The 25,942-nt window shown below is 39.0% G+C and overlaps 1 protein-coding gene across 1 annotated transcript in view; it reads left to right on the forward strand.

The window, feature by feature from the left end:
- CPQ (carboxypeptidase Q) overlaps positions 1-25,942 on the forward strand; it is a 509,108-nt gene that overhangs the window by 398,422 nt on the left and 84,744 nt on the right. The window contains exon 7 of the mRNA XM_053559321.1: positions 18,840-19,041. Coding sequence (XP_053415296.1) covers positions 18,840-19,041 — 202 coding nt within the window. The remainder of the gene's footprint in view (positions 1-18,839; positions 19,042-25,942) is intronic.

A 25,942-nucleotide genomic window follows, 5' to 3' on the forward strand; every position in this document is an offset into this window, starting at 1 on the left:
GACCACCTTCTCATCTTTTAGGCAGTTACCTTAATGTGGCATACTGTAGTGATGGCTTCCCTCAAAAGGTTCTATTTAAACATATTTTTCTGTATCACCAAGACAAGAATGGAACAAATGAAGGGAAAGAAAAAATATTCACTAAATTCTCTAAAATTGTAGTGAATGCCTAATTATACTGACATTCCCATTGTACAAAGTGTTGAGAATGCAAATATAATTTCTCAGCTAATTATTTCATTATATGGAAGTGGCAGGTGTGAAGTAATTAACATTGTAAGAACCAGCAATTGTGGACTTTAATATTGAACTTTTTAAACGGAGTGAAGTGCATTTTGTTCATGACTACTCTGATTACGTGAAAAATGCTTTCCAAATGGATGTGTTCAATAAATTCGTGTGTATAATAAAATATATTTTGGCAGATATTTTACTAGTAAATGGGTAGTGATATTAATGTGAGTAAATTATTATTGACAAGGAAACGCAAGGGCTGTCAGGGTTAGAGCTGCCGGCAGCTGTGATGATCTTGGCCTGTACCTCTCTTCTCAAACATGGTTCAAGGAGTTGTCTTAAGAATAGCAGTGAAAGAAACTTCTTTTTCTTAAAAAAAAAAAAAAAAGTTGAAAAGACCGTTTACACCCCTCCAGTTAGAACAATAGGAGATCCAATACCGTATTCTCAAATGTAAACTAGAAAATAGTGACGGCTGAGGGCGAAGAGCGGAAACTAAAGAGGGACATAGTGAGATTGGTCAGAAGATAGCAGTTCTTTATTTCTCTGATATAACAATTGTCAATTATAAGGAGTACAGGTAGAGTTAATACAGATTTTCAGGAAAAATGAAACTACATTCAACATTCAGTTTCTTTTAAGCTGATAATAGCATACAATCTATGCTTTTGTCTTTAGAATTAAACTATGTCTAAAACATCATCAATTCAGAATCTGCAGAGTGCTCTGAATACCATTTAGTCATTAGCGGTGAGGCCTGGGCACCAGGGTGGGCGGCCACTTCCCGTAACCTGTGCTCCTTGTATTGTTGTGCCAACAATGCACCAGGATGACAGTCTATTAGGAGCCATATCAAATACAACTTTCTTCTGTATTTTTAATTTAGCTCAGTTTTTTTCACTTTGTTTTTAATTTTAATATTTCTAAGAAACATATAGCTCCTCCTGAAAGTCTGTATAGAGATTTTGGCAAATTACTCAATACCTGAGAGGGAGGCCTCCATGTGACATGGCTGGTTATGCCAGTCTTTGCTAACCTTGAACACTTTAGGGCAGTGGTTCTCAACCTTCCTAAAGCCGCGATGTATTTTCAGTGTTACAAAGGGGTCGCGACCCACAGGTTGAGAATTGCTTCTTTAGGGTCTATTCTGACAATTTGGTGATTCCTACTGCTTTTAATTGTTTTGCCTCAAAAATGAAAATTGATATTCTCTGTACATCAAACCTTACCAAGAACTTTAATCAATAATGAGGGACTCTAATTTAAAATTTAATGATCTGTGTTAATACCAGTGCAAATAAGTGAGGCATAAAATGGATCACCCAAGGCCTTTTCTGTGTGATAAAGTTTACACCTGATAAACAATGACAACAGCTATATGGCACATTTGTTTCTTTGCCTGGTATTTGGCAAGTTTCTTACAGAGTGCATACGTAGCAAGATACATTCCAATTTCTAAAATGTTAAAATAGGAGAAAATATGACTCTAATAATTAAGGAAATAAAGTATTTATCTGTTGAAATTTTAGTGGCAGAAACTATTAAAAAATAGTGGCAGGAAAGATTAAAAAAAAAAATCAGAAAAGTTTTTAAGTAGCCTTTGTTCCTGATTTGGCTGAGGTAGGCTAGTTTTCACTCATTGCCCTGCCATAATAATATTTTAAATTTTTTATTTTGAATTACCCCTACTATGGGTATGTAATAGTTGTATATGTTGTATATGGAACATTTCATTATATGGAAGTGGCAGGTATGATGACAGGTACCCTACAAAAGATCACCTATGTTTATAGGGCCCCAGGCCACATTTTCTCAGACCATGGTGGGTGTAGCCAGACCTCAGGCTTCAGGGTGAAGGATTTCCCTCTGCCGGACTGGTCTAAATGCTCCCTCTGTGACCACTGGCAAAATCCTTGCCTGTGCTGTTCTTCCCTATGGAAGCCCTGAGTGCCAATGAATAGTCCAGTAGGCGCCTCACTCCTCCTCCCATGGGCACAGATTCTCTCTCCACTAGGTGCACGGGGGCGGTACTGCCAGGGGATGGAGGAGAGGCGGTGTAGACAAGGCAAAACTGTCTTTTCTGCCTGCTTTAGTGCCTTTATCCTTGAGACGATGTTAAGACCAGGTACTGTGATTGCTCACCTGATTATTGGTCCTTCTCAAAGTGCTTGCTCACTCGTGTGGGAAGTTGGTGTTCTCATGGAGGGATGGAAGGAAGAGAGCAGGGGGTTTCTATTGGCCGTCTTACTCCACTTCCCCTGCCCTGCTGTAATTATTATAATTATTTTACAAATTAATATGAGGGTACAAATTTTTGGATTACATTGTTCTCACCTCCAGGGTGGAGCTCCAGTTGTAAAGGGCCTCCCACCCATGGGGCAGGTTATGCACCCTCACAACGTGCACTTTAGGTGAGATCCCACGTCTCGCCCTTCCTCCTTCTGCCATTGGTCCTCCCCTTCCCTCCCACCCCACCCACCCCCGCACCTTTCTCTACCCCTGTAGTAGACTATATTTGTGTTTTATTGTTCATATGAGCATGTAATTGTTTATATGTTGGTTTCATATTAGTATGGAGTACATTGGATATTTATTTTTTCATTCTTGCAGTACTTTACTAAGAAGAATGCATTGACAGCATCCCCTTCCACTCGCAAAGGCATCCTGGCTTAGACAGCAACTTAAATAATGGTTACTGTACCTATACTCAAACACTTGTTGATAAGAATAATTTCTCAAGAGAACAGAATAGCTTGGTATATGATATATCTTTGAACATACATAATACATTTATCCTCAGAACAACCTTATTAAATACATCTTTTCCCATTGTTGAAGAGGATATGAAGCTCAGTGAGATTAATTGGTTGCCATGGTCATTTAGCTTGTGACAGGACCAGAACTCTAACCCAGATGTCCAGGACAAACTAACTCTTGTGAACTTAATAAAAATAGTAGGAATGATTACCATCATCATCATTATTACCGTACTAATAAAGCTACCATTTGCCCAAAGGAGGTTCTTGGCCCTTGCTTGTATCATAGACCACTCTGACAGTCTGGTGAAACCAAGGGTCTTTTCTTCAATCATAACCATTTTCAAATGCATAAAATAAAATGCAACGTATTGCAAGAATGTGAATTTTATTAAAATACAGTTATCAAAAATTTTAAGCTAAATTTGTGATATAGGTACATTTGTGGTTTTGCAAACACATTACATAAGGTCTTCAAGTATTATTTAATCATTATTGTAATTTGAAATAGTGACAAACATAAAAATTACCTTGAGATTTCTGCAACAAGTCCAATGTGACATAAAAATATCTGTGGTATCTGTTGGTGACAAAGTGACAGCTTCTGCTAATACCACTGGGGTTTGTTGTTTACACTCATTATTAAAGGAAATTCTAAATTTCTGTTTGCGGTTAATGAAAATAAAGATGTAAATTTTTTCCCACTCAACTTCACAGACCCCCTCCTTCACTGTTCACCCTCCAAGTCTGTGAACCCCCAAGGGACCCCAGACTAAGAACTTCTGCCTTAGACTAAATCTGCAAAGCATCTGTTATTCCCATTTTATAAATGAGTAAACTGAGGCCAGAGTAATGTAACTTGCCTAACATTTTTCACCTAATGGCCAGTAAGTGAAAAATGACTTTAACATCTACACATCACCTCCTTTTGCTCCCTGGTGACAATCAAGGGAACTGCAGTTCCCACCCTGCTCTGAGACCCATAACCTCCTCAAGATGGTTTCTCTAATCACCAGCTCATCCTTTGAACATCAGCAACACCCTTGATGAAGAGCACAGATGTCCAAAGAGAAATTGGAGGAGAGCTGCTCTGTGTGCCTGATAACTGCTTTTATTCAACTTGCCTTGAGCATTTCTGGCGTTCAGTGTCCCCTAAGTGGTCCTCAGGTGGCTTCCCAGAATGATCATTATTTCCAACATATTTGATGCTATTTCTACCACAGCTATTTTCTTCTCCTACCTTTAGGTGATTACCGCTTCTGCTTATTACTATTCTCAGATGAGGGAAATTGTTTTTCTTCACCTCCCTTAGCTCAATACAGGTAGCTATTTGAATTTTTTTCTATAATTGCTATAATTCCTTAGCCTCCTTTTATCTAAACTATACCTATTAAATTATGTTAACTCTTCTCGAAGGTAAATTGCCTCATCTGTTCATTATTTTCCTTCATTTTGTCTGAATACTCTAAAAGTTACAAAGTATGTGAAGCGGTTGTTAAAAGTTCCAAGTGGTCCCAGGATGCATTTATTAGTAACTGTAATTGAGTCTTCTTGATTATGTGTGTATTATTAGCCTCATGCTGTACTAACCTTAGCATAACAAACCTTAAGTTCTTAAAAAAATACATTTACTATTTTAAAAATTCTGTGTTGGAAATTCAGTCATAATTGCTCATCCCCTTCTCCTCTGAGGGATAGCCATTTTATTCTGGCAAATCTTGCACATTGGAGGTGAAATGATGATTAAGTAAGGTCTGCTAAGATGTATTCAGGACTGAGAAGGAGCCAACTTTTGCCACAGAGCTTCCAAAATAAGCACTTCTTACTCCATTATTGAAGGAACCTTAAATGTTTCGTTTGTATTTTAATGAATTATGGTCATTTTTAAAAAAATCATTATGATTCTTTATAGCCTTCTGGATAAGTATTTATTTTTATCACTTAAAATGGATGTTATAAAACCTTGTATAGGCTCGGTGCCTGCCGCTCAGTGGCTAGGGTGCCGGCCACATAGACCGGGGCTGGGAGGTTTGAACTCAGCCCAGGCCAGCTAAACAACAATGACAACAACAAAAATAGACAGGTATTGTGGCAGGCGTCTGTAGTCCCAGCTACTTGGGAGGCTTAAGCCCAACAGTTTGAGGTTGCTGTGAGCTGTGATGCCACAGCACTCTACTGAGGGTGACATAATGAGACTCTGTCTCCAATAAATAAATAAATAAATAAATAAAATAAAACCTTGTATATTTTTAAGAGGTTTATAACAGACTAAAAATGCGGCTTTAACCTTAGTTGTTGAACCCTGTGCTTTCTGGAGAAAATTTCAAAGGAAAGCAAAGCAGAAAAACAGATTCTGAAAACCCGATGCCTCTGATCACTGACGCTGGGAGAAGCATCATCACTATCATTACCCTCACTGCCGCCACCACCAGCATCGAAAATGGCATCTAGTTAAGTGCTCACATGGGTTCCCGTGTGCACATACACACACAAATGTGTTTAAACATGTTTTACATACTTATTCATCTACTAGGCACAAGTTTATTGAGAGCCTTCTAAGAGTCAGGCACTGTTTTAAGCTTTGCCCCCACCTTGCTTCCATTCTGGTGGCTCAAGATTAATAATAAGTGGAATAAATAAGTGAAATAGTATAGTATATGAAGACAACTGCTGAGGAGGAAAACAAAATAGGAAGCAGAGATAGGGTAGTGAGGAGGGAGCTATTTGATTTTTACTAGAGGGGGACAAGGAAGACTTCATGTCAGTGCTAATATTTGAGTGAAGACATGAGAAAGATAAGGAGCCACATGGAAATCTGGAGGAGAACATTCTAGGGAAAGTAGAGGATTGTTACAAAGGTGCCGGTGGGGACTGTGCTTGGCATTCAGGGGAGAGGGAGGAAGCCAATGTGCTTGATGTGGAACAGAGAAGGGAGAGAAGTAGGCTGTGAGGTCATTCAGAGTAAGGAGCCCAGATTGGTTCAGCAATACAGGCCATTTTCTCTGAATTTGGAGGTTTTCGAGCAGAAGAATTAACATTCTAAAATGACCATCAGGCTGTGGGGCTGAGAATAAACTAAAGGGGGACTAGAGCTAAAGGTAGGCAACAATCTGGGTCAGAGATGATGGTAGTTCAGGACCAGATAATAGCAGTGGAGGGCAAGTGGCCGGGTTCCAGATAAATTATAATAAGAAAAGAGCCAACAAGATCTCATGGTAGATTTCATGTGGAGTGAGAGAGAAAGAGAGGGATCAAGTGTAACCCCACAGTCAGGGGCCTGAGCAACAGAAATGGGCAGAAGATGGTGAGGTGGAGGTTAGGAATGCAGCTTTGAATGTGTGAAGTTTGAGATATGAGCCATTCACATGCAGAGGACAAGTAGGCAGTTTGGTAGGGTGTAGACTTCAGGGGAGAGCTCTGTGGATAGCAATGGGCATGGAGTTTTCTTCATGTAAATGCTCCATCTGAATCAACAACAATGCTTGCCTTCTCTCAACACTCAGGCCTCCTGCCCAATGGAAGCTCAATTTTTATACTTTCAATACTCTGATTGTTGGTTTTGCTGTCCAATGAATATAGTGTCCTTAGAAGCTTGGTCCTTTCATGCTTCATGCTGAAAATCCCCTGGTCCCCAGGCTCAGGATTCTCCCCAGGTCTCCTTCATCCCATCCTCACGAACCTCACTTGGGATTCACTGTCTCTGAGCTATTCTCCTTCTGCTCCTTATGTCTCAATCTCTCTCTTCTTCCCCCAGAGCCATTGTTGCAACCAGCTCCTAAAAGCAATTGGTGCACCATCTTTCCTTTGAAAAATCAGTTTATTTGCTCAGATAGAGATGGTTTTGTGGCCAACTTGTTCAGCCTTCTTTGAGGTGCAGTCTTCTATAGATAACCTGAGATTTCTTTAATCATATACCAAATAAATACTAAATACTGCCTCCAGATTCTTCCTAGCCAAGATCATTTCTTCCAATTTTCTGGTGAAGAATTCTGGGAATTCAACTAACTAATTAGGCATTTCAGAAAACTCAGAGAATAGTTTTGTCTTTGTTCATATATGTGCTCTTGAGCCTAACTTAGCAGAAGAATGGTGATCTATCACACAGGAAATATCACAAATCAGACTCATTAATACTTAAAATTCTAACTTTCCTACATATCCAGGTTATATATAAACACATGAGTCTCCTTTGAAGCAATATTATTGAATGTTCACTCATTTGACAAGTGCATAGTTAGTGAGCACCTGTTACATGTTTCTGGTGCTATTCAGGCTCCCTGTCATTATAGAGCTTACATGATTGCAAATACTACATGGGATATACTTGTGCTAAAAATTATTAATTGTTTAGCTAAAATTCAAATTTAACTGAATATCCTGCATTTTAACTGTGACACTGGTCACTGAGGCCATGCTCATCCAGTAGCTTGGTGGAGCTAAATGGTGAAGGAAAACCTCACCTATGTGCATGGAAGTTGGGGCTGCCTGTCAGCTGGGCTACTCCCCCCATATGGTGCCTCAACCCAGAGGAAGTTTCTTTACATATCAGTTTCAGGGCTGCAAAATGTCAAGGTGCAAGCTGCAAGGCTTCTTGTCCATGCTCTGAAGTCATATGTGGTCACCTCTTCCCCAGACTATTAGTCAAAGAAAGTCAGAAGGTCAGCCCAGATTCATGGCATACAGAGAAGGCAGGAACTTATAACCATTAAACCATCTATCACAAGTAGTGAGCATAACAGAAAATTCCCTTTCATCAGGAGCTGCACATTCTTCCAGGGAAGACAAATGATAAAAACAAACACTTACTGATAAAAAGGAGAAAAATAATCATAATAAGGGAATTAGAGAATGCTATCAAGAACACTGGGGAGAAAGTCTCATTTTCTACGAGGAAGGAAGACTTCCCTAAAAGGAGGCCATCTCAGCACATCTCCAGAAGAAACAAGCAAAAGATATGCAGAAGACAAGTACAAAGGCGAAAGGAAGTTGCAAGTGCAAAAGTTCCAGGTCACAGCATTATTGAGGAATTGAAGGTGGTTGGAACAGTGACAGTGAGGTGGAGATTAGTAGGAGTTGAGGTCAGAGGAATTACGGAAGGCCAGGCCCTACATCTGGGGCCTTACAGATGAATATAAAAGCTTTGTTTTCATTTGTTTGTTTTTAATGTTTACCTTTATTTTATTATTTTTTTACGTTCAATATACAAATATCCATTGTATACCATTAACAATTAGAGAATTAAAGTTAAAATGACAACACAAATTATGAAATGCATAGAAATAATTCTTCAGAAATATATAGTATTTCTACATGGAAAACTTCTAATTGTTATTAAAAATATAAAAAGACACGTGTCTGTATATATTGCAAAATTGTTATTAATTTTTTTTATTTGTTTAGCTATTCCTTTTGTTATAACTCGAGTTATTGTCTTTCTAGGGATATCAGTCTATCTTTCTATTGTCTATCAGGGTTATCAGTTTTGTTTTAATCCAACACCGATGGAAGGCAGGTGGAAGGTTTGAGAAGTTTTTAACAGGATTGCTCTGGCTTCTATACTGACTAAGAATAGTCTGCAAGATGGCAATGGTTTCAACAGGGAGGCAGTTGGAGAACTATTGCAGTCCTTCAGGCAAGGGCGATGGTGGCTTAGACCGGATCAGTGGAGCTAGTGAGAACTTGTTGGGGAGTAGATCTATTTTGAAAATAGATCCAACAGGATTTGTTGCTAGATTGAATTAGAGGTGTGCAAGTTAAGAGAGAAATTAAGAATGGCTGTCAACATTTTTAGACTCAGCAACTAGGAGGATGCTTTCACTTTTGCTGAGTTGGACCTACCTTACAAGAGGACACAAGAAGTTTGGAGAGGAAGAAGGCAATGTGACAATAGAAGCAAGAGGAGAAAGGGCCACAGGAGAGGAGCCACGAGCCAAGGAATGAGGGAAACCTCTGGAAGCTGGAAAAGCCAAGGATAACAGATTCTATCTTAGAGGCTGTCCTGCCAACTCCTCAATTTTAGCCCTGTAATACTTATTTTAGATTTATGATCTCCAGAACTATAAGAGAATGAATTTGTGTTGGTGCAAGCCAATTAATTTGTGGTAATTTGTTACAGCAACAATAGCAACCTAATACACAGTTAGATATCTAAGTAAAGATCCTGAGTAGCTGCTGGATATGAGTCTGGAATTCAAAAGAGAGACATGCAAATATGAATTGGGACTCATCACCGTAAAGATTACTGAAAACCATAAACCGGAATAAAAGCTCCAGCTGAGTGAGTGTGGATAGAGAAAAGAAGAGACCTTCAGGATATTTCCAACCACCCCAAAGTCTAGAGGCCTGGGAGATGAGAAAAACAGCCAAGAAAAATGAGAAGGGGCATCCAGTGAGGCATCAAGAGAGCCAAGAATTTGCAGTCCCAGAAGTCAAGGGAAGATGCATTTCCAGATGTAAATGAGTGTCCAGTACAGCTCCAACAAAGGTTTGCAATTTAATGCCCACTAATAATCTCAATCTTGAATCTTTTGCTAACTCCAACAAAAATTCTAGGAGAAACAATTGATTTTTGGGATATTCTGTAGAACACGCTTATATTTTTTTCTGTTAGAGGTTAGCTACAATCTGGTCCTCTATGTTGAAAAGCTACATATTTGGACAGCATTATTTTAGATGCTGTGAATAGTGTCATTAATTTATTCATTTGACAAGTATTTTCAAATTGCTATTGGCTAGGTCCTGGGGATACACTGATGAACTAACAAGATCTCCATTCTCACAGGAGAGCTTTCAATCCAGGGGCTTCTCTCAGGCCAAACATCACCTCTCCTATCAAGTTTTTGCCAACTCTTTTCAGTAGTTGCTTTCGCTTTCTTGTACATATTTATAGTGCTCAGCACATTTAATGTAACAGCCAGTAATTGCCTCTGCTGGTAAATTCTGACCTCCCATAGGAAAGCAATCTGATCTTAGTCATCTTTTACATAATTCCTTCATTATGTAAGGGTGGAAATGTGATTTATTATTAAAATCAGGAAATGTTTGCAAAAGAAAGGAGGCTCTATTAATTAAGGCTAAGACCACAATAAAAGATGTAAACTGGGACAGCCCAGAGCAAGTGGAGAGAGAGGTGTGGGTTCCCTGTTCCTCAGTTCTGTCTCAATCCCTGTTAAATAAATACATTTTGCTCCCTAAAGCAACACTTTAACTGAAATATGACTTAATATTTTGCTTTTGCTTTAATTGAGGATCAATATGTAGGAAATAGTGTTGGGAAAAGTAAGTGTTTCTGCATCTTTTGTAAAACTGTTATTAGAGAGTGTCTATTATTTTGTTCAATGTGCTTCATATAAAGAGCCACATAATAATTCCTCTTAGAATTGAATGCTAGAAAAAGAATTGCTTTTTTAAGGAGCTGGTGGTATGCTTTCTTTTCCTAGATAATGAGAGCTTAGTAATAGATCAATCTTCCCTCTTACATTGGCAGCCACAAGCTAGAGCTAAATTATATCCTCAAGTTGCTATTGGGGTCACATCAAAATTCTCCCAGTTGTGGCATTTCCTTTTCTGCAAACATTCATTAAGCACCCACCATGTGCTGAGCTCTGTTCTGAAGCTGGAGCTATGGCGGAGATCCCCACGGATGGGACTCCTGCCTTCCTGGCCTTTCCTTGGTTCTTGTGTGTTTGCCTACTCTTTATTATAATATGGCATTGAGATCCTTTCTTGTAGGAAGTCTCAAATTTTTACAGGAGCAAGATAGGTTTAAAAAACAAATTGAATCATGTTAAATGAGGTACGCCATCATGTTAGATTGGGGTGTGGTGTATTAGTCATGGAAGGCTTAGGCAGAAATAGGGCACGAAGTCACTTGAACAGACCAAAAACCCTAAAGTTCATATGTGGGAATTTTTTAAATAAGGTTTCAAACTCACTCCTGTGCTTTTTAGAAAGAAGGAAAAGTTTTCTTGAGAAAATATAATCATTTCTAAAATCATGTTTAGCATCTTTGCTATAATAATATTAGGAAAGGGCCCTTGATCAAATAAAGCATATGGGGATATTGTCATAATCTAGGAATGCTTTGCTTATCTGTAGGCTATAGAAAAAGGAAAATTCATGAGTTGGCTTTCAATATGATATGCTCTAGGATTGAATAAATATTTGGGTTCTAGAATATTGAGTAGCCTATTTTTACTGGACAAGAAAATGATGAGTATTATAGTTTAAAAAGAAATAACCTGTCTACTCAAGAGAAGATGAACTCAGCGATGAGTTATAACCTTAGAATGGGACTTAAAGAAGCTGCTGTGGTCTTCCCAACCAAGAGAAGGGCATGAGAGGTCAACCAGGAAGCACGATCTTGACTGGTGCAGCAGCCAAAAACAAGAAACACATCTTTATGTTTATTTAGCATGTCACAGTATTAAAGGAAGAGGGTCAACTGAAGAAAAGTTTCCTCATTTAGGCAATTTAGCTTCTACCTTTTGAAACTGGGAAAGGGTGGAAGTGTTGTGAGTGTAAGGGGAGAGACTGACAGGGAGGTAGCCTGGGAGATGGGGGCGGAGAGGGAAAGAGAATATGAAAAGCCAAGAAGGCTGCTATGACAAAGCCAGCTGTGTTGGAGATTTCTTTTCCGAAACTGCACACTGAAATGTATATGAAACCAGTAACATGAAACACTTTACCGATGTATGTCATTAATGGAATCAAAATTTAATTGTGAGATTCTAATTCCCACTGCTTCTATTACTATAATATTATATTGATTCAACATGAAAGAATAAACTGGGATAGACATTCATTTGCCATGTAAGTCTTTCTTAAGTCTGTCTAACAAATGCCCTGGATGTTGCGTTCTTTTTTCTAAGAGCAAATAGAATACAGTCATGTTTGCTATATAACACAAATAAAAAAATTTTTATCCAATGTTTATGCCATATTTTAGCCTTCTGGCTCACTATCATTACCATAGTGACAGTTATAGAAGGATCATGTGTTTTCAGTAAGTTTAAGGGCTATCCATGGACCTTAACTAGCACAAGAGGAGAATTCACTAAAATCTATAGTGCTTTGAATAACATTGTAAAAATTAGATCGCCTGTAAACAGGTTTGTCTCACAACAGAGTGCCTCTATGCACAAAACACAGAATGATAGGGTGGGGAGGGATCTCCAGAAGCTATTCATTCCTGACTCCAGGCACGATGGTGGCTAAACCACAAAAGGTGTCTGCAATTTTAGTACTAATGTAGCTTACCCAAGACTGCCCATTTCCCCAAGCTGCAGCCAGTTTAGCTGTCAAATAAAAATAACTTACAGCACTCCACCTTGTCATCATCTCTTTCCTGGTTTTCCCTTGGGTGCCCAAGTCTGTTCAAAGTGACTGTTAGAGACTGTCAGAAATAAAAGTCTAAACTTTAAGGTAGACCTGACCAGAAAGTAAAGCCTGCTTTTGACTTTGCACCACGGGGGAAAACTACTTTACCTATCACCCAGTCCTGATGGTGGTTTAAGCTGAGGCTCTCTGAAGAACCACCACCTTCACCCCCAGAAACTGGGGATCCCAGGGTCAGTTACGGAGCTGGAAAAGAGGATTTCAGCAACTCAGCACACACATGATGATTTGCTTCTAAGAACTTGTTTTGAGCCTACCACCTAACCAAACAGTATCACTACAATTATCTGTAAAACATTAACATTTGCTGGGATGAGAAAACTGTAGAGGCTGATTGCTCTCTGTCATCATGGAGTATGCTTCTTGGAAGAATAAATTCAGGAAGCTAGATGATTAACTCAAATAATTATGAATCTCTTTTTCTTCTCATTTGATTTCTCTTTACTTCAAAATCAAAGACATGTTGAGAAACATGAGAAAATAAGTTAATATTCTCATGCTTTTCTCATAGGCCATTTTCTGTAGGTTATGAGACCATAAAAAGTTTTTTGAAAAAGAAACCAGATTTGGGGAAAAGGAAATGTTATTGAACTTGGGTCAATGTTTCTGAAGAAGAATCTCTTGGAAGTTTTAAGCAAAGAACACAAATATAATCTTTGTGTTTATATTATGAAGTATTTTAAAACATGTATTTTAAACACTTTTCTTCTTTTGAATCTTGCGTTGTACCCAAAGAATGCTAATGGTTACTAAATTGTTCTTTGGCAGAGTAGCCTGACCCTTAAAAGGAAAGAAAAAAGTGTTATAGGATGTGATGGAAGCACAAGACCAAGTTATAAACCCTCCACCCTGAGCAGGTGTTAACTGACCCAGAGATGCCAACCTAGGAGGTTGTCTGGGAGCTTTCCTTTGCATTGCCTTGTGTGCACTTCCTGGTAATGAATGAGGGTTTCTGGGGATTTTTTTAAAATTTTAAATTAATATGGGAGTACAACTTTTTATGTTACCTTCCAAGGTAAAGTTCAAGTTATAGTTGAGCCCTTCACTCAGGGGAGGTGCTGAATACCCTCACATTGTGTACACTAGGTGAGATCTGCCAATTGTCCTCTCTCCTCTCCCCAATTACCCTCCCCCCTCCCCACCCCCTCTCCTCTCTTCCCTCCCCTTGCTGGACTCTATTTGTGTTTTGTCATTTGTGTGGATTTGCAATTGTTTATATATCGGTTTCTTATTAGTATTAAGTACATTGGGGGTTTTTCCATTCTTGAGATGCTTTACTAAGAATGTGTTTCAGGTAAACATAAAAGATGTAAAGTCTTCATCTTTTCTTATGGCTGAATAGTACTCCATTGTATACAGAGGCCACAGTTTGTTGATCCATTCAAGGGATGATGGGAATTTAGGTTGCTTCTACAACTTGGCAATTATGAATTGAGCTGCAATAAACATTCTGATTGATCTGCAGTAAACATTCTGCTGCAAATGTCTTTGTGGTAAAATGATTTTTGTTCTTCTGGGTATATACCTAGTAATGGAATTGTGGGATCAATTGGCAGATTTTAGTTGTTTGATAATTCTCCATACTTCTTTCCAAAAAGGTTGTATTAGTTTGTAGTCCCAAACTTAGTTGTTAGTCCCAACTTTAGTTGTTTGATAATTCTCCACATTTCTTTCCATTTCTTGTATTAGTTCGTAGTCCCCCAGCAGTGCAAAAGTGTTCCTTTATCTCCACTTCCATGCCAGCATCTGCAAATTTGGGACTTTGTGATGTGGGCTAATCTCACTGGAGTTAGGTGGTATCTCAGGGTGGTTTTGGTTTGCAGTTCTCTGATGAAAGACAATGAGCATTTTTTCATGTGTTTGCTGGCCATTCATCTGGAATGACAGTTTTCATGGCTCCTAATAAAGAGATGTTTCTCTTTATTAAAAGAACAAAGCATGGGAAGGGGGTTACAGATAATATCTGAGCTTATCACTGAGCTGCTCAGCCTCCTCATCTGTGTGCCCCAGCTTGTCCCTATCAGTGCTGGTTATCTCAGCAATAAAGCATTCAGTCTCTAGGAGCAGGTTTCTTCCTATGCCCTGTAAAGATGAATACCTTGTTAGGAGTGCTAAAATGCATTGAGTAAAACGAGCAAGCATGGCTCTGCTCCCTGTCACTAGCTATAAGCAGCTCTTCATATCTACACTGAGTGTGTCTCCATACAGGGCACACTGAGGAAGGGGAATATTTGTGACTACACATTCCCCAGAAGCAGCAATTCGAACCAGTGACCCAGCTATTCATCCCAGTTTCTTCCTGCAGAGACCTTTTCTTTTCCCAACTCCTTCACCATGTGCTAACAATTAGATAATGACTCCGTAAGTGTGGAGAAAAAGCAGTGTCAAGGAGGGTGGGTGGTTTGTTTTCTTAGTTCCACATTGGAAACATATGGAGATGTTTATATATAAATAGAAAGCAATCGAATGCTGCCATCACGTTAGCAGCAGCTAATAAAATTCTATGTGAATGGAAATCAAACATTTCTCTACCTGTGCCAGAATTCTGCTTTACTGATATCTGTGCATCCTGTCTTAATTTGGCTTGAAAAGATGTTTTACTGTTTTAGGCTTTTTATTGCTGGTTGAGAGGAAAGTGTAGAGCAAGAGGGGTTTTTTTGTTTATTGGTTTTGGTTGTTTTTTCTTTTGGTTTGGGTTTTTTATATTCCTCTCTTTGCTTAATTAAATTACTTTATTAGCAAGAACAATAAATTCCATCCAAGGATAGCTTGTGTTCTGATCACGAATAAATGTTTAAAAATCCATATGTTTAACTATAATCTCTGAAATTATAGAGATTATGTTTCTGAATTAGACGTGAGGATTTTTGGTCTAGCCTAGAGAAGTAATTTTCAGGAGACAGAGCGGTAGAAGGTTGAGAGCACACACTCGGCAGACAGACCTCTGAGTCTGAATTCTGGCTGCACCACTACCTGGATAGATAACCTTGAGAAAGATAACCTTGAGAAAGCTAGTTAACCTGACTAAACCTCAGTTACTTCATCTGTGAAATGAGAACTATAACAGCACTTATAGAATGTGCACTTTACATGCAATGAGCTATAAAACGTTTCACACAGGGTCTGGCTTATAGGAAGCATTGCAAAAGCACTACCTATCATCACTATAAATGCCCAACAGAAGGCTCAGCTCGGGACCATCCTGGAATATCTGAGAGGTAGAGATGCCCAGTGACTAACGATAATGCTGCTGTCAAGTGCTATTTAGGCCCTAGGCTGTAAAAGGTACTGCTTCTTACAACCTCCTGAGCTGGGTGCCATTATCATCCCCAGTTCACAGAAGAAGAAATGGAGAGGCTCCATAGACGGCCTGAAGTCACACAGCTAACGGTTGATATGAGGAGCAAACCCAGTCTGAATAATTACAAGTGGGCACCATGTAACCACCTACATAGCCTACAGTACATTTGTAAGCTTCTTTATTTACATATTTGCTGTGTTCCTACCAACATCCTGTGACACCGCACAGTAGCATTCATATACTGCGAAGTCCCCTGTCCCCAGGACATCTGTTCATTTGCAGTTAAAGTGGGCCAGGAAGCACTTAATAGACATGTTGTAAGAAACCCTGGTAAGTTCAATTCATGTAATTTGGTCTACAAAGGCCTTTGCTTTAAAAGTGGTTGAAGCTCCATTTGCACAGGCTCATTATTTAAGCTTTTATCCCATCCTGCAGATGGAGAAGCCAAAGACCGAGGTGACATGACCTGGGGACAGAGGGAGAGGCCAGCCACCCACCTCCTTGGTAGCACAGTCTGTCAGTAGCTGAGTCAGGCACGAAACAGAGTGTGTCCAGGGCTATGTCCACCTTACTGGGCTGCTCATTAGTGTTGAGTCTGACAGCCAAACTGCTAACTAGCTCCACTTTTAATCTAAATACACATAATTAGGAACACTTCGCCTGATATTCTTGTTGAAAGAATGGGATCTGCCTGCAATCTGGGAATCCTCACATATAAGATTGCCCAATTCTGTTTTCACTTTTAAAATACAATGTGATTTTTCTCTTCTTCTTTTTGCAGGGAAGGGAAAGTGTTTGAGGTGAGGGGTATGGCAGGGCATTCAAGGGAAGACCAAATTATATGTCAACCTGCTGATCTAGCACCAATATACTAGTTAAATGAGCCCTGAATGTAAGACATTAATGCAAATATTTTGCATATTATTAACTCTAATGATGCTGCTACTATAATGCAGTAGCCACAGCTGAAAGCTGACGTGGCACTTTTTATTATAAATGCCTGGGGTCTTTCGGTGAAAATCACCTTGAAGACAGAAACTCTTTAGAAGTGAGAGTGGAAATATGAGCAGACTTCTGCTTTGTTAACCTTCTCACCACTAATGACAACAACCAAAAAAGCAATGGTGTCCCAAGGCCCTGCATTCAGCAGGCAATGTCCTCTGTTACAACCTGCCACTGTTCTCGCTCTTGTAGCAGGAGTGCACTCCATGGCAAATATTAGGAAATCTTTGTAAGTGAAATCTGTTTTAGAAAAAAATACTTATGCAATCCTCAAAATTGTTATGTAAGTGAAAAAAATCATTCTAATACAGAATGAGTATTACTTAGAAGTCCAGTCCCATGCTAGTGATGGCAATTTAGAGTTTTAGAAAGTATAGAATTTCAGAACCAGCGCTACCATTTGCCACCTGTGTGGCTTTAAGCAATCATTTGACCTCTCTGATCCTCAGATTCTTTCCTATAAAATAGCATCAACAATAAAGCTGTTTTGGCTGGGCACGGTGGCTCACACCTGTAATCCTAGCACTCTAGGAGGCCGAGGCAGGTGGATAGCTTGAGGTCATGAGACCAACCTGAGCAAAAACAAGACCCTATCTCTACTGAAAATAGAAAAACTGAGGCAAGAGGATCACTTGAGCCCAAAGAGTTGGAGGGTGCTGTGAGCTATGATGCCATGGCAGTGTATTCAGGATAACAGTTTGAGACTCTGTCTCAAAAAAAAAGCAATAAAGCTGTTTTGTCTATTTTATGGGTTGTCAAAGAACACCAAAGATTATTACAAATATGAATGCTGTCTGGGAGCACTGTACAAATATTACTATTAATTTTCATAAGGGGAATGATGAGAACTGAGGAGCAGCACCGTCCAAGGATAGCTTGGGAATACCTCGACCAAAGTGGTGGTCAAGGTCTTGAAGAAGTGGATAGATTCTGGGAGAATTCTGGGAGACAGATGGCCTGGCTAGTTTGAGGGCCTTAAGCTGGTAAGTTGTAGGGCTGGGTAGCAATTTAACTATGCAACCTGTCGAGAGCCTGTTATTTTCAAAGCTCTTGCAGTGACAATATTGGCTACATGAAATCACTGCATTCATTCTTACCCAACTTTATTTGGAAAGAGTTTACAAACTAGTAGCCTGCCAGAGTTGCCTGAGATTAGAGTGCTGTGGTTTTACACCAGGGAGTGCTGTGTTTCATGTCTTCTTCTCTTACCCCCTGCCTTGGGGATTCAACAGATGGAACAGCTACAAAATCAGAAACCCAAGACAAACCTGTCAGTTTGATGCCTTAAAGCTTTGGCAGAGCTCACAATTCCAGCAAGATAGAATATCTATTTAGAGGGAAGAAGTGCAAAGAAATAAGTTCACAGAGCATGCTTTTTTTGGGGGGGGTCTGGGCATGGCTAACATTATCTGGAGATCCTTGCCACATAGGAGGAATTGTGTATTAGTACACAGTAGACACATCAGAAAATGGGTTAAAAGAATGTTATTGCTAATAGAAATAATTAAACAACTTTAATATAGGGCTTTATATTTCCCTTCATTGTATTTCTTGTTGGTGCCCACCGTGGGCACTCCATCGCCATGCAAATAAAACATCTGGGACCATGGATCAAAGGTACAAATGCCTGCAAGAGGTGGGCTTCCTATACAACAGGTGTGGGGGCCCACGCACAAGAGCTATGTGCTTAATGATCACTATGTGCTCTTTCCCCACGGGCTCGATTCCCCCCCACCCCCACCCCCACCACGCACCACGAATGTCCAACAAGCCATGGATCTTACCTCATTATCTCATGCAGCTGCTTGAGGGCTTGTCTCCAGGCAGCCAAACATCTCCATGCCAGCGAGGAAATTGTCTTGCTCCCAGAACCTCCCTCAAGAACTGGTGGCCGCTTTCACAAGCTTGGTGCATGGTCTCCTATAATTTCTATTTCTTGAATCCTTCCAAGTCAAATCCCAAGCTGAGTAATTATGCATCTCAGAACAGTTAAGGTAGTATGTAGGCCATACAGACCTTAAGTCAGGGAATGCAACACATGCTTCAGCAACAACTTTTAAGGAGGTATAGTATATGGTTAGTGTGTTTTGATAGTTCTCAGAGAGAAAGCACAGAACAACAGACATGAACCATTTTCCTCCTTTTTTTAGGTAAATATTTCCCAGTACAGCCTGGTGATGGAGTCTGATGCCGGAACCTACTTACCTACTGGGCTGCAGTTCACTGGCAGTGACAAGGCCAGGTCCATCATGGAAGAGGTCATGAGCCTGCTGCGGCCCCTTAATATCACTCAGGTCTTCACCAACGGAGAAGGGGAAGACATTAACTTCTGGATCCAAGCCGGTGTGCCTGGTAAGATCAAAAGATGAAATTGCTGTTCCTTACACACTGCTACTGATTTGAAATAAAATTTCTGTTCTAATATGGCACAATGGATACTGGTGGGCCAGTTAATATGTGGAAATCTTAAGATTTATCTACAAGTCATAATCTGATGATTTTCAAAATTGGGATTCTAGTACCTTATGTCTGCTTACATCTGTCTTTTCTTTCTGAATTATAAGCTTTTCACTGTCCAAGATTCTTATTTAATGATTCTGGAACTGGGCCTAGAAATCTGTTGTTTTGTTTTTCACTGAGGTATCTCTGGTGATTGTAGCACAAGTGATCTCACAACTAAAATTTAAGAAATGGAGCAGAAGGCAACATGGGTATTAATATTCTTCTAGCTCTTATCCTGTGATGGGAAATCTTCATGATCCAAATAATTCCCTATTCAACTACTGTGGCATCTGAAATTTTACCATTAGAGATTCCTTCTTTGAGGTTGGAATACTTCTTACTAATCATGTTTTTTCCTTAATGCAAAGACTCCTGTTAAGAGGTTGAACACAAACTAACATTGATCAGTGACTTATCATGTGAATATTCAGCAGAAGCCCCTGGGGGCAGGGAAGAAATTATGAAATGGGAGAAGGCCTTGGGAGCTTACAGGACAGGCTCTAGAACAGTCTTAAAGACAAAGTTATACTACTTCACAAAGTTGCCTGAGACTGGCCACAGAAAAGTGTTATTGTTATTACAAGCGTGTGAACCAAGGTTGTTCCCTCAATTATATCCATAATCAAAAACAAAAACAAGTTAAGGGATTTATCTGCAAATTGTTCTTTATTTGCATCACATAGGTAAGAAAGCTCAGCCTTTGAACAGCTTTAACGTTACTGTTTCTAGAATCATTTCTCCACTACAAAACACGTCATGTATACAAAAACAGTGTCTCTAGACTCACTGTACTTCAGCTTTTTTTCTAAACTTCAAAATAGATTTTTCCAACAGCATGTTACATGGATTTAAGATTTTTAAAATTCTTATTCCTGAGATAATATAGATTTTTTTTTTGAGACAGAGTCTCACTATGTTGCCCTTGGTAGAGTACCATAGGGTCACAGCTCACAGCAACCTCAAACTCTTGGGCTTAAGCGATTCTCTTGCCTCAGCCTCCCAAGTAGCTGGGACAGGCACCCACCGCAACACCCAGCTATTTTTTGTTGCAGTGGTCATTGCTGTTTAGCTGACCTGGGCCATGTTGAAACTCAGCTCCCTCAGTGTATGTGGCTGGCACCATAACCACTGTGCTATGGGCACAAAGCCTAGATATTATAGATTTTAAGTCATGCTTTAGGTTTTAAAGTTTATATTCTTTCATAACTAAACTAGGAGTTTTTCTTTATTCTAATACAAAACCCCAAATTATCTTCATTTGTTCCGTGCATATTTTAATCATATTTTCAAATTCTCTTAAAGCAACATTTCTACTTATAATGCTGTACATCTCGTGGATAGACCCACGTCTCTTCATATGTGTCATTGATAGACATGATCTAAGTATAGGGGAGAGAGTTTGCCCTTTACAATGTACAAAATAATTTATTTGATTTTTTTGGAGCCTTAAATTTTTCAACAGGAACTTCTTAAAATTGGAGAAACCCTAAGTAAGCTTCCAGGTAGTAGCTGTGAGGAAAAGACTGATAGATTAGGGGGGAGTCGGAGGGGAACCTGGGGTACTCAAAGAGGAGGTGAGAAGGAGCTGAAACCTATCACAGAATTGGGACAAAAAGCTTGTACCTCTTACCCTGAGGTATTTCCCGCTCTTGTTGTATTTGATGATTGACACTTAGCTCTAGCTTTATTCCTAGCCATGTGCATATCTCATAAGAATGGTTGCGTTTAGTACGAGCAAATTGATTTGATTCTTTTCACCTGAGGTAAGAGCACCTTTTTCCTCTTTGCCACAATAAGGTGAGGTCATATTTGATTTCTACCAAACAGACTGGAGTTGAGAAATTAGCCCCTTGTGTTCGCTTAAGAATTAATAAGAGTTATACAACTCATTGAACTCCTGTTATTTATGAAGTAATCAGTTGGGCTTTTGTGGACATTATTTTGTTTTATCTGTGCAACCATCCTGTGAAATAGGTACAAGCTTCCCTATTTTGCAGTGAATAAACAGACTCAGAAGGGTTAAATGATTTGCCCAGGATTATACTGCGCTGAGGGTAGAAGTCACCCTGACACAGGCCATTTTGGCTTCAAGGCTGGCGGCCCTTTTCCCACAATATGCTACAATGCAGGGAGCCTGGAATGCTGAGATGGTCTTCCAAATCTCTGGCAGTGTCTGAGATGTTTATCTTACTCAGCTCTTGCTTATGCAAACGATTTCAGTTCATTCCTGCTCCAGAATAATTTACCCCTGGGAGAAAGGAGTTTGTTATTGTATATAACTACTCATTTCTTCTCACATTCTTTGTTCCACTCCCCCTTTATCTTTTTAGATCAGAAAGGTTTACATAAAGTCAGTAGATCATTTAGACTACCATGAATGTTGCCAGAATTATTACCTTTAGAGCATTGTAAGATGGAACCAAATTATTGCTGTCTTCACTTTATTACTTTTGAGCTATCCTTTGATATTTCAAATTTGTACTACTCCTGGAAGAAACAATGGAACTGGTTATGTTAAAACTGTGGTGACCTGTTGAAAATTTCAAGAACTTTATAAAAAGATTAATAACCATATTGATCTGAAAAAGAAAATAAAAATATACCAGTTGTATACCTTATATTCTTTGGGACATGGCAAATCATAATAACTTAAACCTAATACTAATTATTAGATTCCAAATACCAATTAAGTTATTGATAACTGCTCCCCTAACTTTTGAAAATGAGCAAGAAATAGCATTTCCAAACTCCATCCATCCTTTGTTTTTTTTTCTTTCTTCCATTGATTCAATAAACATCTATGGAGTTCTTACCATATTCTAGGTCTATTAAATTTCTATAATCTGAGGTAACCATATGATGACTAAACCCAATTTTTAAAATATTTTATGTATACTGAATACAAAAATACTAATTAAGAATAAAGATAGAATTAAAATTCAACATCACTTTCATAAATTATAGAAGACAAATAGGTCAATTGATGAAAACACCATGTTTGGGAGAAGAGAGATGATATCCTTCACCCATCTGTATAATATCCATAATGGACAGGATGACTATCAACATAAATATAAGGCTTTGGTGGGAGAATAAGTATCTTGGATGTCCTTTCCACATAAACCCTCTGCTGTAATTCTTTATACTCCAGCCCTCTTCCATTTCATCCTTCCATATTCCTCTTCTTCCCATCCAAATCTTAGATGCTTTAAAGGCAGACTCTGTATTCGTTGGTGTTCACGAATTCTCTCTTAGTCTATGGTGTTCTACTGCTTTTCTAAGTTGCCAAAGCATTTCTAGTCTTTATCTGACAAACAGACACTTGATTTATTCCCCATGATATTGTTTTTTTATTATTAGGAGCTTATGTGCATCCTGTCTCCTCTATCCACGGATTAGTTCTTTGAGGTTAGGGTCAGTGTTTTGTACTTCTTTGCCTCCTCCATGACTCTTAGTTTAATTTGAGAAAACATTTCAATTCTTATAAATTTGATTTAAGAGAAGAAACAAAAACATTTAAGTAATTATTTTCTCAACAAGATTTTGGATATCTCAGCCGAAGAGCGTGGAGAAAATAAAGGGTGCTAAGAAAAGAGACAGAAAATATATGAAAGTATTTAAAAGAAGGCTATTACTTAAGAAGGCCAGAGCAATAAGGATTATTTCTCATAAAGGAATAAAGATTATGAGAATATTTTGAATAATATCTTCTAGTACTTTAATGATTATCACACATAAACTGGTGAACAGTTATTCCCTGACAATTTCAAAGACAATGTAAGAAATGACTTAAAGTTATCTAAAAGGGATTTACTTAGTCACTATTCACTCCAGACAACAGAGAAGCTATAAATCTTAAGTTTTTGCCTAATTTTCCAAATACAAGCTCTAGGTTAGAATAAGAGTAGTCTGTTTCATTCTGTATAATATGTCACTGATGAAGCATAATCCAGGGACCTTAGATGTCCCTAAATGAATGCTTCTTGAACATCTTCTCTCTTTAGAAACTCTTCCATAACGTACACATAAATGAAAAACCTTCTTAAGGTGATCTGAGGGAATGAACCCACTCTTTTTCTGTATCTGTCAATAAGAATCTCCTCCTCTGCTTCAGAGTCTGAGATTCAACATTATTTTTTTTTATGTTGTTGACTTGTGGTAGGCAACCGTTAGAAACAGTTAGAGGTCTTGAGTGCGTGTTCTTGCTTTAAAACTTCTAATTATATAGCCAAATAATGTAATTTTGCTGAGCCTCACTCATTTGTTATTAGGCATCCTTATTAATCAACTATTGTATACCCCTGAAGAATTGGTAGTAAAATGATAAACAAGATGTATATATTCTCACAGACTATAGACTAGTGAATGAGACTTGGTTATTTTATCTGCAAAGTGGGCATGGTAGCCTACCTGTCATCATTTCTACCAAGCCCCACATATGTTCCTCTTCTTTCTCTGTCCCCTAACTCGTTGTCTGGCCCAATGATCCAAACACCTCAGAATCACTCAGGACATATAACTAAATGGTTGTCAAGTCTTGTTTACTTCAAATTCCTCCTATTTCTTAAATCATTTCCTTCTCTCCACCCTATAGACATGGTCTCATCAGGACTTCTACAACAGCCTCCTACTAATATCCTGACCTGCATTCTTAATGCCCTTCCACCTAGTTGGCTCACAGCTTCCAGAATGAACTTTCTAAATTGAAAATCAATATATCAATTGGGATGTTTTTGCTTACAAAATAAAAGAGAATGATAGTAAGGGGATTTCGGCAAGGAGCTCTTAAAAATTCACTTAAAAAGAATTCTGGATTAGGTGGTTACAGAGTCTATAATTTATTCAGCTGCATCAAGGACCATAGTTCTTTACATCTTTGACATTTCCATCCCAATATATTGACTTTTGTCTTCAGGCTGGACCCTTCATGGTCCCAAGATGGCTGCATTTGCTCCAAGAAACACATTCTCATACATTGTGCAATAATGGAAGAAAACAATATCCATGATTAATATTCCCCCCACCATCTTAAGAGACAGAGTCTCACTGTGTTGCTCCAGCTGGAGTGCAATGGCTATTCATAGCCCAAATCCCTCTAGTGATCAGCATGGGAGTTTTACCTGCTCTGCTGGCAACCTGGCCCAGTTCACTTATCCTTAGGCAATCTGGTGACTGGTTCCTTGCTCCCAAGAGGTCACCATATTGATTTCAAACTTATTTGACATCCAATCAGCAGGACACACCACAGCCCAGAGTTCTGAGGCTCAGGAGATCCTCCTGGCTCAGCCTCCTAAGTACCTGGGACTGCAGGTGTCCAGCACTATGCCTGGCTTATATTCCTTTTTAAGAGTGGGGAAATATTTTCCAGAATCCCTAAAAAAAGTTTCCTCCTTAATAGTTTTGGCCACAATTGTGACAGATGCCAGTGGCTAAATCATGCAGCATCAATGGGGTGCAATAACTAAGATTGGCTTATATTGATCTAATTTCACCTCCTAGGCATAGGGTTGGGTGCCAGTTTCTACTAAAAAACATAGCTTCCTGACATGTGAGAAAAATTGGGATCCTTTGGAAAGAACCTGAGGATTTCCATGGGGTAAGCAATTAAGAGTAGCTGTAATATCTCATCATCTCTGCTCCTTGCTTGGAATCCTTTTGTGTCTCCCATTTTCCCTTGGATGTTCTATATTATGAAAGTGTTTACTTACCAGGGGAGTCAAGACTCTTCTTATTCCACCTCCTGGCTTGTGTAGCCCATCATCCCATGCTCCTCCATTCCTTTCTATCCCTCCCTCAGTGATGCAGGTTTAACTGAAGTTCCTGGCATACCCTCTTGCTGTCTCACTTCCTTGCCCCTAGACCTGCCCTCCTCTGTATTTTCCAGCAGCTAATTCCTACTCACCTATGATTCAGCTCCTCCTTCTCTTCCTTCACAAGGCTTTCCCAATGTTCTACAGTCCGAGTGTCTCTTAGGTTTGCTCCTAGAATGCACTGTGTTCACCTCTCCCTTAGCATTTATCTTGCTATTATCACTGTGATCACTTGTGAATTCCTCAGAATTCCCAGGACCTAGAAGAAGTCCTGAACCTCTACCAAATGTCTGTGAGTCAAATGCTGAAGATATAGGGTCTAAGTTTATAGAAAGAGTAAGATAATGAGAGACAGGCATATTAGCTGTAATGTGCTACGTGACTAAAATCGCTTATTGTGATTAATAATGATAGTGCTTCGTTGAATCATCCTCTTTCTTTACATATTGAATTGTTTTTTAAAAGGCATTTTAATTTCTTTCATATTTTTTATAATAGTTCAGATACCATGTTAAAATACCAAATATACAGACTACTCAGAATTTCACATATTTTCTATCTTCTTATTTCTGTCCAATACCTCATATGGCATTAAGCAGAACTAAATTAAAACTTTCCATTTCTACATTTCCAAAGGCTTTTCTTCTAAAACATTTCCCCAAAAAGGAGACAGTAAGGACAATCAGACAATCAGACAAGTAAGAATGGTAATGCAAACTAAATTAAAGGTTCAGCCTCTGGACCAGGACTCCTATGTTTTCCAATCACCAGATGGAATAGAACAACCCAGCAGTTCTAGGTCCCCTGCTGTCCCCAATTAAAAGATGCCTCCCTTATGGTGAAAATAGTCTGTGCAGTGATGTTTGAAGAGATCAGTGCTCCATGGTGAACAAACCCTCAACCCCACTGGGAACATGAAAAGGACATTCTGTGATTTGTAA

The sequence above is a fragment of the Nycticebus coucang genome, chromosome 13 (genome assembly GCF_027406575.1).
Source record: "Nycticebus coucang isolate mNycCou1 chromosome 13, mNycCou1.pri, whole genome shotgun sequence".
In the NCBI taxonomy this organism is placed as follows: Eukaryota; Metazoa; Chordata; class Mammalia; order Primates; family Lorisidae; genus Nycticebus; species Nycticebus coucang.